This window comes from Acinonyx jubatus, chromosome E3, assembly GCF_027475565.1.
Source record: "Acinonyx jubatus isolate Ajub_Pintada_27869175 chromosome E3, VMU_Ajub_asm_v1.0, whole genome shotgun sequence".
NCBI classification, from domain to species: Eukaryota; Metazoa; Chordata; class Mammalia; order Carnivora; family Felidae; genus Acinonyx; species Acinonyx jubatus.
This window is the reverse complement of record NC_069398.1, coordinates 29,688,801-29,703,950: the sequence shown is the minus strand read 5'-3', so window position 1 is coordinate 29,703,950 and position 15,150 is coordinate 29,688,801. Positions and strand designations below refer to the sequence as shown.

Here is a 15,150-nt window from a genome sequence, read left to right as displayed (position 1 = left end):
ATGACCCTGCAGGGGCCAGTGCCTTCCTGGCCTTGTTGCTGCATGCCCTGGAGATCCAGAATCTGAGGATGAAGCCCAGCCCCCCCAAGTTCTCGGTGCAGTGGCCTTACTACGTTCTGGGCTTTGCCATCCTTCTGTTCATAGTGGCTGGTGAGTGTCCTGGGGCTAGTGCCCTTCTCCCTGCCCTCTGTCTGGATTCAGAAGCCATGGACACTCTAGAGCAACAGTGTCCAAAACTGTGGTCACTAGCTACTTGTGGCCATTTCATTACTTAAAATGAAATAAATAGAAATTCAGTTTCTCGGTCATGCTAGCCACATTTCAGATGTTCAGTAACCACATTATTATGTGTCTAGTGGCTGCCATATTGAATGGTGCAGATGCAGATATTTCCATCGTTGCAGAAAGTTCTACTCAACAGCACTGCTCTAGAGCCTCAGCCCTATAGCCCATCTTCCTCCTCTTTGACTTTGGAACCAACCTCCAGATCTCATATTCTGTCTTACTCTGTCCTGGCTCCTAAGGGTTTCTATGCCTATCTCTGTCTCTATCTCGGAATCTACAATCTTATTCACCTCAGTCTCGCTTTACTCTCTTATTTTATATACCATCACCGTCTAAGTCTCGATCCTATTTGATTTTGTCCTTTTTCCTAATCTTCTTCCTACTATATTAATCTGACCCATGACATAATCTGTGTTAACTTGATTTTATTATACACTGAATATATAAAAACATGTATAATATATAAGAGGTAATTAAAAATAAACTGTGCACCCATTTCCACCATATAGTTTAAGAACTAGCCATATTTTCATGGAATCCATTGTTTGTAAGTTACACCTTTATTTTATTTACCACTGAAAGAGAAAAAAGGATGCTAGGAATAATTCTAAGGTGGTATAACTTGTAAGGCACATCCTTATTTCAGAGATGTTAAGTGAAGAAAATTGGCTTGTCTGCATTAATGAAATATGTTAGAATATTAAGAATCTTTGAAGTCCTGCCCCCTCAACCATGTGGTTCTTCCTGATCTTGTCCTCCTCTCTCCCCTCGGGAACCAATTATTCTGCAATTTATGATAATCATATTACTACACACATATATATCCTTAATATATTACTTAGTCTTACATGTTTTAAAACTTTGTATAATCATACTATATTTATTCTTCTGGAACTTGTTATGTTTGATCAACATTGTAACCTCCATGGTAATATGAGGAACTCTTAAGATTCCTTCATTTTTACCATCTTAAGTATTTAATGGTATAACTAAGCTTGCCTGTAGAAGGAATATGGTATTTCTCTGTGGGAGAATTTTAAACTCACGATTCAGTTTCTTAAATGACTATAGGACTATTCAGGTATTTTATTTCCTTTTGAGTTAGTTTCAGTAATTTATATATGTCTATAAGCTTATACATTTTGTTTAAAATTTGAAATTTATTGGCATAAGTTTATTCAAAATGTTTTCTTTTTTAACTCTTTATTTTGTGATGCACCTGTAGTGATGTGCTTCTTTTTTCATACCTAATTTTCTCTTTTTTCATTGCCAATTTTGTCAGAGGTTTACCACATTTTTAGTCTTTTCAAAGAACCAGGTTTAAGCTTTCTTGAACCTTCATATTTTATGTTTGTTTTCTATTGAATTAATTTTTACTTCTTATTTTGAACTTCCTTCCCTACTTCTTTTTTGCATTTATTCTGCTATTCCATTTCCAGCTTCTTAAATCACGATCTAAACTCATGGCTTACTTCTTCTTTTCTAAGTAGACAATTAAAGCTCTATTTTCCCTGTAAGAATTGCTTTATTTGAAGCTCCCATTTTCATATGTAATATTTTATGTTATTGTTCTATTTCAAACATTTTCCAGTTCCCCTTATGATACTTTGGATCCATGAAGTATTTTAAAATATACTTTTAAATTTCTAAGCACATAATTTTTTACTGTATCTTGTGTTAATGATTTTAACTTAATTTCAATTTGATGAGAGATCATGGTCTGTATAATTCTAATGTGTTCAGATTTATTGAGACATGTTTTATAGTCTAGTTTGAGGTCCACTTTCATGTTTTATGTTGAATACAACTTTTCATTTATAAACATTAGATCAAGCTTGTTTATTGTTCAAATCTTGATTTAGAATTGTTCTGTTTTACTGGTGAATTGAACTTTTATTTAATCATTATGCCATGATCTTTTTTATTTCTAGAAATCCCTTTTGTTAAAGTCTGTTTTATCTGATATTACTCTAGCTATTTCTACATTCTTTAGGTTAGTATTTGCCTGTTATATATCTTTTTGATCTTTTACTTATATGTAACACATAGCTTATGATTGTATTTTTTCATCTAGTCTTACAATCTTTGTTTTTTTAAATGTTTATTTATTTTTGAGAGAGAGAGAGAGAATGAGAATGAGAATACAAGCGGGGGAGGGGCAGAGAGAAGGGGAGACACAGAAGCCGAAGCAGGCTCCAGGCTCTGAGCTCTCAGTACAGAGCCTGACTCAGGCTCTCAGTCTCAGAGCCTGTGAGATGATGACCTGAGCCAGAGTCGGGCACTTAATCCACTGAGCCACCTAGGCTCCCCCTACACTCTTTGTCTTTTAACTGGAGCATTTATTATTGACTGACATTTATTGTGACTACTGATACATTTGATCCTTTTTTTTGAAGTTTATTTTATTTATTTTGAGAGAGAGAGAGAGAGAGTGAGAGTGGGAGAGGGGCAGAGAGAGAGGAAGACAGAGAATCCCAAGCAGGCTCCACACTGCCAGTGCAGATCCCAACGTGGGGCTCGATCTCAAGAACTGTGAGATTATGACCTCAGCCAATATCAAGAGTTGGACACCTGATTGACTGAGCCACCCAGGTGCCCCATATTTGTATTTTTTCTACCACCTTACCTCGTGCTTTCAATTTTTTCTGCTCCCCAGTCCCACCTCTCTTGCCTTGCTTCTAATTGATTGACTTTTATCTATACATTTCTCATTATATCCTCCCCCTCTTTAGTTTGGAAGTTATGGAATCTATTTGTATTCTTGTAGTAGTTACTCTTGACATTTTAATACGTTTACTTAACAAAGTTGGAAGTTCATCAACACATTTATTTTCTTCATAAGTAATACAAGGTACTTCCCTCCTAATTTATATGCTATTTTGCACAATGTTTTAGTTTCTTCTGTTTTCTTTTTAGTTCTATATATTTGACAGTATTGTTACTTTATGCATTTAATATTTATTTGTTTAAATTTACCCACATATTTATCAGTTTAGATGCTCATCAAACCTCAGACCTTCTGTCTAAGGACCCTCTGTCCTTCTGCCTGAAATACATCCTTTATAATGTGTTTTAGTGAGGTTCAGTTAGAGATACACTTTCTCTCATATTTTGTTTGTATGAAATTATCTTCCTTTCATTTTTGTTTACTAAAATTAATTTTGCCATACTTACATTTTTTTAGATAGTATTTTTTTAAGTTTATTTATTTATTTTGAGAGAGAGAGAGAGAATATCCCACTCTCAAACTCACGAACTGCGAAATCATGACCCGAGCCCAAATCAAGATGCTTAACCAACTGAGCCACCCAGGCGGCCTGCTGTACTTACATTTTTAAGTTGACAGTATTCTCACAGCATTCAAGATATTCTGTTATTACTTTACCACTTCCATTGTTGTTGTTAAGCTGACTCTGTAAAAATATCATTCTTTTGGGACACTTGGGTGGCTCAGTTGGTTGAGTGTCAGACTTTGGCTCAGGTCATGATCTCGAGGTTCGTGAGTTCGAGCCCCGCATCAGGCTGTCTGCTGTCAGTGCAGAGTATGCTCGGATCCTGTGTCTCCCTCTCTCTCTGCCCTTCCCCCACTCTCTCGCGTGCTCTCTCTCTCTCTGTCAAAAATAAACATTTAAACAATATATCATTTAAAAAAATTTTTAATGTTTGTTTATTTTTGAGAGAGAGAGACAGACAGACAGAGCACAAGCTGGGGAGGGGCAGAGAGAGAGGAAGACACAGAATTTGAAGCGGGCTCCAGGCCCCACGCCGTTAGCACAGAGCCCAGCGTGGGGCCCGAACTCATGAACTGTGAGATCGTGACCTGAGCCGAAGTCAGAGGCTCAACTGACTGAGCCACCCAGGCACCCCTATATCATTCTTTTTGAGGCACTCTTTGTTTTCTGTAAGGCTTTCTTGGGCATTTTGTAGAGTGTAGATATTTGTGTTATGATTTGTGGTGTGAACTGAGTCTGAGGAGTAATGTCTTTCAGAATTTCTCAAATATTTTTATCTTCTTTCTATATTCTTTCCCTCTTTTCCAGGAAGACGTATGTTAGACTTTGTTACTGTATCCTGCGTGTGTGTCTCTCTCTCTTGCTTTCCATTTCTTTGCTCCCCCCCCCCCCCATCTCTTTGTCTTTCTGGGCTGTATTCTGAATAACTTATATAGATGTATCTTCAATTTAATCCATTCACTTTTTAGCTGTGTCTGATCTGCTATTTAACTTATCCATTAATTATTTTAGTCAATCTGTTTTTATAACCAGAAGTTATATTTTTCCTTAATGCTTGTTATTTTTTATACTCTTTGCTCTACTTATATTTTTAATCTATTCTATAAATATATTTTTATTATACATGTTAAACATACTTTACATTCTGTGTCTTACAAGTTTAACAACTGAAATACAAGTCTCTGTCTGTTGGCTGCTGCTTTTGCAGGCTTTTGCTTATGGCATCTTATTTCTTGGTACAGTTGTGATTTTTGACTGTGAATTATTTTCCTTGAAAAAACAAATTTTTTGGTGGAAATCCTTTGAAGCCTGTATATAAAGTATTTTCTCAAAAAGGGATCTGCATTTGTTTCTGCTTGGTGCTTATATGCACAACTAGCCTAGAATCACATAGGTATTTGTGTAGTTGCAGATCCATATAACAGCTAGCCTCTGTTTATGAGTTCTTAGTCAATCTTGGTAACTTCAAAGTTCTAGCTTTGTAGAGCCTTGTTAGATTCATCTTGAGTAGGCCCTGGGCTTTTCCTCTCATTTTCTGTGCCCCAAAAGGCCCGCAGAATGGAAACTCAGGGTCACCGGAGTTGAGTGTATGTCTCCAAGGTGAAGGCTAATTGTGTGCTTGCTTAACTCTCTAGGTTCCTGTTTTCACTAGGGTTTTGTTTCTAAGAATGCCTTACTCTGATGCCAGTTTGCTGATATATTTACAAATTAGTTTTTGAAGAAAAATCTTATTTAGAATTTTTGTCGTTTTTAGTGGGAGGGTATGTAGTCTGCTATATTGCTGAAAATAGAAGTTGTCCTTTATCTGAGTCTTAACCTTAATACAGCATTTACTGTTCACTCAAGATACCTCTATTTGTTTTATGACATCAATTCTCTTCTTCCATTTTACTTTACTGAGGGTCTTGAGTTGCATCAAAAAGCCTGGGTTTTATGTCTTAAACCTCTTTTTCTTGCCTATTAATAGTTAGACAGTTGCTAAGATGCCTTCCAACACTGGCTATGGTTCTGTGAGTTTATCCATCTATTTGTATGCCTTGTCTTGTGATGGGTCCTGTTTTCCCATCTATCTCTGTAATTCTCTACATCGGAGGGGAGAACTAGGGAAGGTGGGTGCAGACCGGAAGGGGTCACACATTAAAGGAGGGAGTGCCTGACCTCTAGGGCACGGAGAGCTCGACTCAACTCTGACCTGAACTTTCGCTGTCACCCAGGTGCCATCTGCCTCTTTCAAGAAGCAGCCTGCCTTCGCTGCCGTTTGTTGCCCAATTCCCAGAGTATCCAGGAGACCCAAGGGGTCATACACCTGGAGAATATGGAGAGTCTGGGAGGAGACCTGAGCTCAATACAAAAGGAGACACTGCTGAAGGAAGAAACAATTATCTAGTCCAGGAGAGCGTCCTCCGCCATCGGCAGCTGTGTGAGTGCATGTGTGGAGGCATAAGCGGCAGCCAGTTTCTGCTGCTTTTGGTGAGCTTCCTGAGTGTCAGATCCATGTTCCACTTCCCCACACTCACAGTGATTCTGTCTTGCTTGTATTTGCAATTCGTTAAAAAATTTTTTTGAATTTTTCTGAGTTTCCTGAGTGGTTTTTTTGGGGGGTGGGGTGGGGAGGCAAGTGTTTTCAATAAAAGGACTACTGTCTTTTAATCCATACCAGCTTAGAGGACAGGAAGGGAGGAAGGAATATTACAAAATGGTCACGTGAAGTCAGCTTTTGTAAAACAAAAACAAAACAACAAAAGCAAAAACAACAGAAGGTGTTTGAGTTAGTGACGTTAATAAGAAAAAAGTGATGTCCCCAGACAAAGATGGGACTCAGTGCAGGAAACTTCCTAAGTCTGTGTTAGAGGGAAGGGTTGGGAGTGGTTAAAGGGTGAACGCTTCTCAGGATTGAGCTCCCAGATCTGGAAGTCTGAGCCTAATGGGTCTGTGCTCCGGAGGAAGCACAGGCAAGTTAGCCAACCAATGTATGGGTGTTGCCTCCTCTCACTAGAGCTGGAGATCTCCTGAGGGCATCTCTAACGTGTCCCCTTCACGGTCCTCCTGGTGCTTACAGAATGGGGAGCTCTTAGCTCCCTGGTGTAGCTGGTAAGTACAAATGCCTTAGGACAATGAAGGGGATAGAACAGTGATCCAAGTCCTCTGCTGGCTTCATACCCATTTTTCATCTGAACAGTACCAATCAGCAACGCCTTCCCACTTTGCTCTCTAAAGAACACAGATATGGGAAAAGCTCTTGCAACTTAAGCAGTGCAACTTCAGAAACAAGTATGGGGAGCCGTGTATCTGGAGGGGCATGTGGTGGGCAAGGCTAAAGTGGGCTTTGCTGTGACTGTTAGCCAATGGCCTGTAAAGGTGGACCTTGTGCCATGCACCACAGGGGCTAGTTCCTGTTCTCCAGAGGCTCACACCCTAGCAGAGAAGCCAGGACATACACACCAGAAAAATAGCCACTTAATGTTTTAGATTGCTTTTAGTTTCTTACCACATTTCTCTCCAAAAGGTATCTCGAGAGTTTCTTGCAGGGATATGGTGACAGCCTAGTTTTAGTCTGCCTACTTTTCCTCCTAGAAAACAACCCAAAAACCCATACAGGAACTATAATTATCAGTGAAACTAGGAACAGAGAAAACTTACAAACTCTAAAATATGTAATTGCAGCCCAAAGCACTAAGCCAGCAGAACCAGTATGGGAAGTGACAACTGGGAGACAGCATGGTGAGCAAGGGGGAGTGGGTCAGAGAATACACAGAGGCCCTAGTGGTGGCAAGCTAAAAAAGCCACTAGCAAATATGAACCTTCAGATTTCTGAGAAGGACCCACCTTGAGAGGAAATGGCTATGAATAGGATAGGGAAGCAACAGGGTGGGGCACATGTTGGGGGGTGGGCAGAGAAGGCACAGAAAGTGCCTGGGAGTCTATCAAAGGAAATTTTTAAGGAAGCACCACTTTTTATTTATTTATTTATTTATTTATTTATTTATTTATTTTTAACGTTTATTTATTATTGAGAGACTGCGAGACAACAGAGAGTGAGCAGGGGAGGGGCAGAGACAGGTGTAGACACAGAATCTGAAGCAGTCTCCAGGCTCTGAGCTGTCAGCACAGAGCCTGATGCGTGGCTCAAACTCACAAACCGTGAGATCATGATCCGAGCTGAAGTCAGAGGCTTAACTAACTGAGCCACCCAGGCACCCCAGGAAGCACCGCTTTTTAAAAAGAAAGACCACCTGGGAAGGTGGATGACAGTGTCTCTTGGTAGTGTTGGAGAATGGAAGGAAGGAAAGAGAGTGTAGTATGATCCCTCTGAACCAAGTTAGGATGTAAGAATCCGAGGAATCTTGGCTACATAGGGAACTATATATTAAAGAAAGCATCCTTCCATGTAGCAGTGGAAGAGTCCTCACACTGAGAAGTGGGGAACACTGCTTCTCTGACTCCCCTTCCACAGGATACTCCTGCAAATAGCTGGCCCAGGAAAATCAAACTCATTCAAATAAAAGAGTGAAACAGCAACATCAATACAAAGGTATTATTATTTAAAAAAAAAAAAAGCACAAAGAAGGGGCACCTGGGTGGCTCAGTTGGGTAAGCATCCGACTTCAACTGTGATCTCACAGTTCGTGGGTTTGAGCCCTGTGTCGGGCTCTGTGCTGACAGCTCCTTTGGATTCTGTGTCTCCCTTTCTCTCTGCCCCTCTCGTCCCCTCTCGCTCTCAAAAATAAATAAACATTAAAAAAATTTTTTTAAAGCAGAGAAGTAAAAGTCTGGATATGAAGAAAACTCACCAGAAGTGTTGCCACAAAGTAGAGGAAAATTATAACACAATATTCCAAGATAAATTTAAACATTTAATGAAACAATTGCAGCTAGGGGGAATCAGAATTATAGGAACTCAGAGAAGAACATTCTGAGAACAGAAGGTGAGAGACAGATAACAAGGGAATATTAGAGGAGAATGGAGAGAATTCAAGAAAGAACTGGAAAAGGAAGGAAGACTAACTTAGAAGAAGCACCAGAGAGAGGAGATACTAGAACAGTAAGAGGCGTAAAGCATAAGGGTAGTAACAGTGAAGAAAATGAAATAAATGAAAAGGGTTAGCGAGAATGTGGAAGCAATGAAAGACAGATAAAGGAGATCCAAGATATGTAAAATTGGAGTCCCTGAGGAAAAACTGAAATAAAGGGACAAAACAAATATTTAAAATGAAAATTCAAGAAAATGTTTCTGAAGTAGATTTCCTTTCTATTGAAAAGTAGTAACAGTTACCTGAGACAACTGATACAAAATGATCAATTCCTTCCATGATGGGGCTGTGCTTTGTTGTTTTGTTTTTTATTGAAATACACAGTTTTTCTGGAAAAAAGTGCGGCCCCATCATGGAAGACCTGGAGAGTTTTTACTTCCTTTATCCACAAACACTGGCATACGATACAAAATGTGCAAAAATGTGAATCAGAGAAAAAAAATAACCAATAACCAATAGAAGCAGATGCCATGATTATCCAAACATTGGGGTTAGTGGACACAAACTTTAAAATAGCTATTATTAATAAGTTAAAGAAATTAGGAGAAAAAGCACAGAATTTTCAAAAAACAGAAAACTCTACCGAGATGCCATTTCTCCCTATGAGATTTGCAAAAGTCAAAATTTTGAGACAACACATTGTTTTGGCTATGCTGTGGGGATAGTGGGCACTGTCACATGATGTGGGTGGAATGACAAAAATGGCATGATCCCTGCTGAGGGGAATCTTGCAATGTCTGCAAAGCTATGGAAGCATTACTGATGTGATTTGAAGTTTGGGTTTGAGAGCGAACGGCCAGGAAAGAATTCTTAAAACTTTTTGGTGCAAATTATTTTATTATAGCACAGAGACAGGACCCAGGGGCAGAAAGAGCTGCACTGAGATTGTGAGGAGTGGCTGATTATATACTTTTTAATTAGTGGGGGTTAGGGACAGTTTAACTCTCTAAGGAATTTGGAAGCAAGGCTTTTGGGACCTTGAGGGGCTAGCTGCTGTTAAGATAAGGTTATTCTTGGGGCAGTTGGATGGCTCAGTTGGTTGAACATCTGTCTCTTGATAGGGGTTCAGGTTGTGATCTCAAGGTTGTGGGACTGAGCCCTGCAACACTCAGCGTGGAGCCTGTTTGGGATTCTCTCTCTGCCCCTCCTCCCCCTGCCCCCCACCTGCTCTCATGCACAAGTGCTCTCTCTCTCTCTCTCTGTCTCTAAGTAAATAAATAAATAAACATGAAAGAAAGATATGGTTACTCTTATTCTTTAAAAAAAATTTTTTTAACATTTATTTATTTTTGAGACAATGTGAGAGAGTGCAAGCAGCGGAGGGGCAGACAGAGGGAGACACAGAATCTGAAGCAGGCTCCAAGCTGTGAGCTGTCAGCCCAGAACCCAATGGCGGGGCTGGAATTCACGAACGGTGAGATCATGACCTGAGCCGAAGTCAGACGCTTAACCAACTGAGCCACTCAGGCACCCCGGTTGCTTACTCTTAGTCTTTAATAAGACATAAACATTAAGGCATTAAGGCAGCCAGGAGTTCCTTGAGGAAGGTCACGTTCTGCGTGTCTCTGGTATCTTATCTGAGCTTCAAGCTGTAAGGAAATTTAATTTTGGCTACTTTCTCTTGCCTTTGTTCTCCTCATCAATTAGTGCTTTAACAATCTCAATTTCATGATTTATCTAACAGATAATACCTGTACACACACTGTTATGCCCAGAATTCGTGATCCCCAAAGACCACTAGGGAGCCAAGTCCGATGCAAAAGCAAAAGAGCCTTTATTCGAGCTAGCTCGAGCTCAATCCCCTACCTGCACCGATGCAGTGGTGAGATACCAGGGAGAGAGAGCGAGTTTCAAAAGGACAAAGGTTTTATTGGGGCCTAGGGGCAGTTGGTGAGGTAATGGCTATGGCCTCAGCCGATTGGCTGGGGAAGGGTCCTGGGGAAGGGTCCGAGTCCTGTTAGGCAGGTGGGGGGGGGTTACTCAAGGGGAGGAGGTGTGGTCAAGGTGAAGGACACAGAACAAGATGGAGTCCGCCGGCGTAGGCCCGCCCTTTCAACACTTAAAACTGACATTGGTCCAGGGTTATTAATTGCTGCATTTGTCACATCGAATGAGCAACTCAAATGTCCATTAGTAGGGGACATGTTAAATTCTGTTACATCCACACTAGCTTTAAAAAAATGAGGATGTCTATGTATAGACATGGAACATTTTCTAGGACATATTACATGATAAAAAAACAAGGCATCTAATGTAGTTCCTTTTGTGTAAGAAAGGGGGAGACGATAGGGAAAAATATACCAATATTAGTATTTGCAAACAAACTAATAAATCTTTAGAGATGGGGGTAGATTAGCGAATGGGCTGGGAGGAGTGGGCAGAGGTAGGAGCAATAATTCTGTGTAACTTATATGATTTTGACTCTCAAATCATGTAAACGTTTTACCTATTCAAAAATTCATATTAAGTCTTAAAGGATAAGTGGGGTAATATAAGTAAAATATCCCAAACTGTCCATACCAGCACTTTGAACTCCTTAACCTTCATTTCTATAGTTAATGCAAAACATCTCTCACATCGGCCATTTTGTCTTGCTAAAGATAGGCCAGATTTAATTCTACCCATTTTTTTTTTTTTTAAATTAAAGAACTGGAGAGATGAAGTATTTACTCCAATGCCAGGCCTGACACCCCAGGTCCTCTGATGTTCATTCGGTACAGGTTTTTATTTTTTTATTTTTTAAATGTTCATTTCTGAGAGAGAGAGAGAAAGAGAGAGAGAGAGAGAGAGAGAGAGAGAGAGAGAGAGAGAGAGAGAGAATGAGAGGGGGAGGGGCAGCGAGGGGGACAGAGGATCCAAAGCAGGCTCTGCGCTGACAGTGGTAAGCCCCATGTGGGGCTCCAACTGAAGGGACCCTGAGATCATTGATGAGGTTTTACGGGGTGTTGGTGGAGTTTGTGGGGTCCAGAGCCGATGGCCAAGGAAGAATTCTTGAGACATCTTTAGTGCAAAAAAGGTGATTTTATTAAAGCACACGACAGGACCGGTGGGTAGAAGAGCTGCCCTGGGACCATGAGGAGAGACTGGTTATATATTATGGTGTTGGGGGAGGTAAAGTCCAGCGGAAGTTTCCAATGAGATTTTCATATGCTAAAGAAGACTCCCAGGACACTGTGGCCCAGGTATTGTCAAGCTAAGGTTGTTTTTCCCTCTAGCAAAGCATTAGCATTAAGATAGTAGGGAGTTCCTGGAGAAACATTTTACTCTGCCAGCCTCAAGTATTTGTAATGGGCTGCAGGTTATAAGGAAATTTAATTTTATCTGCCATTTCCTTTTGCCTTTGTTTCCCACGTCAATCATGACCTGAGCTGAAGTCAGAGGCTTGACTGACTGAACCATTCAAGCATCCAGTACAGGTTTTTAAATGTTTTATTTATTTATTTTTATTAAAAATTTTTTTCAAGTTTATCTTAAAGTTTATTTATTTATTTAGAGCACTCTCAGAACAGGGGCAGAGAGAGAATCCCAAGGAAGCTCAGCACTGTCAGTGCAGAGCCCAATATGGGGTTCAAACTTACGAACCATGAAATCATGACCTGAGCGGAAGCTGGACACTTAACTGATTGAGCCACGCAGGTACCCCTAAATGTTTGATTTTTAAGTAAATTCTACTGCCTCTTCTGTTTCCTTTCTGTGGTTATGACCTCCCCCCCCCCCCCCACACCCTGCCCCACCATTTCTGTAGTTCACTTCACACCCTCATTTCTTTGGTCTTTTGTCAGATAATTTCCTTCTTCTCTGCCTATGCCCCTCTCTCTTTCTCCCTTCCTTCTTCTCTTTCCCCTTCTTTTCTCTCAGGCCCTCACAATGCTCTCAATTCATTCAGTACCATGTTCATTGCTAGGAAAAAATGCCTTCACTTGTTATGATGAGCACTGGTTATCGTATGTAAGTGATGAATCACTAAATTCGATGCCTGAAACCAATATTACACTACTCATTAGCTCACTAGAATTTAAATAAAAATTTGAAAGAAAGAAAGAAAGAAAAAATGCCATCATATTTACTCACCATCCCTGAAATCGGTCTTCTGTTTGACAATGCCATTTCCCTAGCAATCCCTTGGTTATATTCTGATCTCTCAGCCAGGAACATGAGGTTGGTTTCCTTTGTAGTTTTCAGACTAATGTTCTTAATTTTTCTTCAAAAATCTTCTGTTTAGATCATGGAAAAGAAGGGCCAGTGATGTAGATAAAAGCTCTTCCAAATATAAAAGATAATTATAAAACTGCAGTTATGAAAACAATTTGGCAGGTCCTGACACAGGATACAGATAGATTACAGAATAGGTGTGCGAACATAGAGACAACTTTATATAGGAAAAGACAGATCCTTCAATAAATGGTGTTGAGGAAAACTTCCTAGCCATTTGGAGTATGGAAGGCAAAAAGCAGATTTTAAAAACAGGATGAAAGAATTTGAAATATAAAACATATAATCTTTTGCAATGCATGAAGTTCATTAAGAAAGACAAATAGGAGGGGTGCCTGGATGGCTCAGTCTATTAAGCATATGGCTCTTGATCTCGGCTCAGGTCATGATCTCAAGGTTCCTGAGTTTGAGCTAAGCCTGGGGCTCTCTGCATTGTCAGTACATAGCCTGCTTGGGATTCTCTCTCCCTGCCTCTGCTCCTCCCATGCTCACACACACGTGCATGCGTGCTTTCTCTCAGAATACATAAATAAACTTAAAAAATTTTTTTTAAAATAAGAAAACTGGGAAAATATTTGCAAGACATTTGAAAAAGGGCTAGGTTTCTTTCTTTTTTTAAAAAAATTTTTTTAATGTTTATTTATTTTTGAGACAGAGAGAGACAGAGCATGAATGGGGGAGGGGCAGAGAGAGAGGGAGACACAGAATCAGAAGCAGGCTCCAGGCTGAGCCATCAGCCCAGAGCCTGACGCGGGGCTCGAACTCACGAACTGTGAGATCGTGACCTGAGCTGAAGTCAGACGCCCAACCGACTGAGCCACCCAGGCGCCCCAGGGCTAGGTTTCTTAATGTGCAAGAACCACATACATCAATAAGAAAGAGATAAATAACCTAACAAAAATAGAGGGAAGGATAAAAATAGCCAGTTTGCAGGAAAAGAAATGCAAGTAACTAATGTAGGTAGAAATAATGATTGACTTCCCTTGTAATTAAGTGAAAATAAAAATTGGGGCACCATTTATTTCCCTTATCAGATTGGCAAAGATGGAAAGGTTTGATAACATCCATTGTTGATGAGATTGTGGGGAAACGAAACTTATTCCCCATCATCATTGGGAATGGAAATTGGTGCAGTCTGTAATGTAGGGTAATTCATTTGGCAACAGCCAACAAAATTCCACATGCATATAACTTTTAGACTCAGCAATTTCATGTATGGAAATTCATCCTAAGATTCATTTGCAAAAAGTGAAAGAGGAATGACATATAACAATGTTCATTCTAGATTTCTGGTCAAATCTAATGCTGGAAAAAACCTAAATGTCCACCAAGAGTCTTCAGAAGTCATGGCAAATCATGCAATGAAACACTATGCAGCTGGTAAAAAGAGCTGAGTAGATCAATATATGTAGATAAGGAAAGATAAGTTATTTAGTGAATAAAAGCAAAGTGCAGAACAGAATATAGCATGGTTCTATTTATGGAACACAAAAAGGAAATGCATTTTATGCTTAGTTTGGCTATAACATTTCTGGAAAAGTTCCTGAAACCTGCCTCATGGCCTCATCCTTGCCTCTGAGTCTTCAGTTTCTCCTTGTTGTTCTTGTTGGTTTGCATCCCTCCTTTCTGCTCAGCTTGTACTCATGGTCACTCAACGCAAACATCTCCCATCAGAACCCCCATCCTCTCATATGACAAATCCCAACATTACATTAATCCACCTGTTTGTTTTAAGCAAATTTGCCCCAGATGGCGCAAACAATTGTGTGGATTGATTCTGTCACTTGTTTTGTTTTTACCTTCACTTGGGTGTGCAGTGTTGACAATCTTTCCATTCACCTTACAATTTTTTCTTACATCATTCCTCACAATAGATCATTGTCCCTTGCATTCTAGCAGGTAATATCACTAAGGAAAGAGGCCAAGAATGAACTCCTTAGACACCTCTCTAGAGTAATTTTAAAACCATCTACTTCAGGGGTCAGCAAACTACAGGCTTTGTGTCAAATCTAGCACTGGCTGTCAGCTAAACATAGTTTTGATATTTTTACAGGATTGTAAAGATGAAGAATATGTGAAAATGTGTCCAGTAAAGCCTAGGGTAGTCACTTTCTGGTCTTTCATAGAAAAAGTTTGCTAAGCCCCAACCTAGACCATCACCCATGTTTCTTTTCTTCCCAATTAGCAGGAGCCCCTTTCTCTTCTCCACAGTTGCCCTGGAAACCTGTGATCTTATCCAATCTCCTCCTGCCTCTACCAGAATGCTCTCTTCCCTGTATCTTCTCCATGGCAAGCTGAAGAAATGTTTTTGATATCACTAGGAATAGCTCAATTTTCCCAGACAGATTGAGCCAATCAGCCAGTTTCATTTGGCCCTGAGTGATGAGGTT

General features: G+C 40.0%; 1 protein-coding gene and 1 long non-coding RNA gene across 11 annotated transcripts in view; one reads left to right on the top strand and one right to left on the bottom strand.

The window, feature by feature from the left end:
- Nucleotides 1-6,088, top strand: part of TMEM225B (transmembrane protein 225B) — a 28,059-nt gene extending 21,971 nt beyond the window's left edge. For all 9 annotated transcript variants that reach the window (XM_027042176.2, XM_027042174.2, XM_027042179.2 and 6 more), the window contains 2 exons: nt 13-150; nt 5,732-6,088. In XM_027042176.2, the coding sequence (XP_026897977.1) occupies nt 13-150; nt 5,732-5,904 (311 nt within the window). In that variant the 3' untranslated portion in view covers nt 5,905-6,088. The remainder of the gene's footprint in view (nt 1-12; nt 151-5,731) is intronic.
- Nucleotides 147-15,150, bottom strand: part of LOC106981203 (uncharacterized) — a 16,264-nt gene continuing 1,260 nt past the window's right edge. Inside the window, exons 2-4 of one of the 2 annotated variants that reach the window (XR_003414920.2) lie at nt 12,620-12,762; nt 7,006-7,087; nt 147-1,069 (exon numbers count right to left, since the gene is read on the bottom strand). This is a non-coding gene — a long non-coding RNA (uncharacterized LOC106981203). Of the gene's footprint in view, nt 1,070-6,974; nt 7,088-12,619; nt 12,763-15,150 lie in introns of those variants that run through there. The other variant, XR_001431183.3, reaches the window with a different exon arrangement.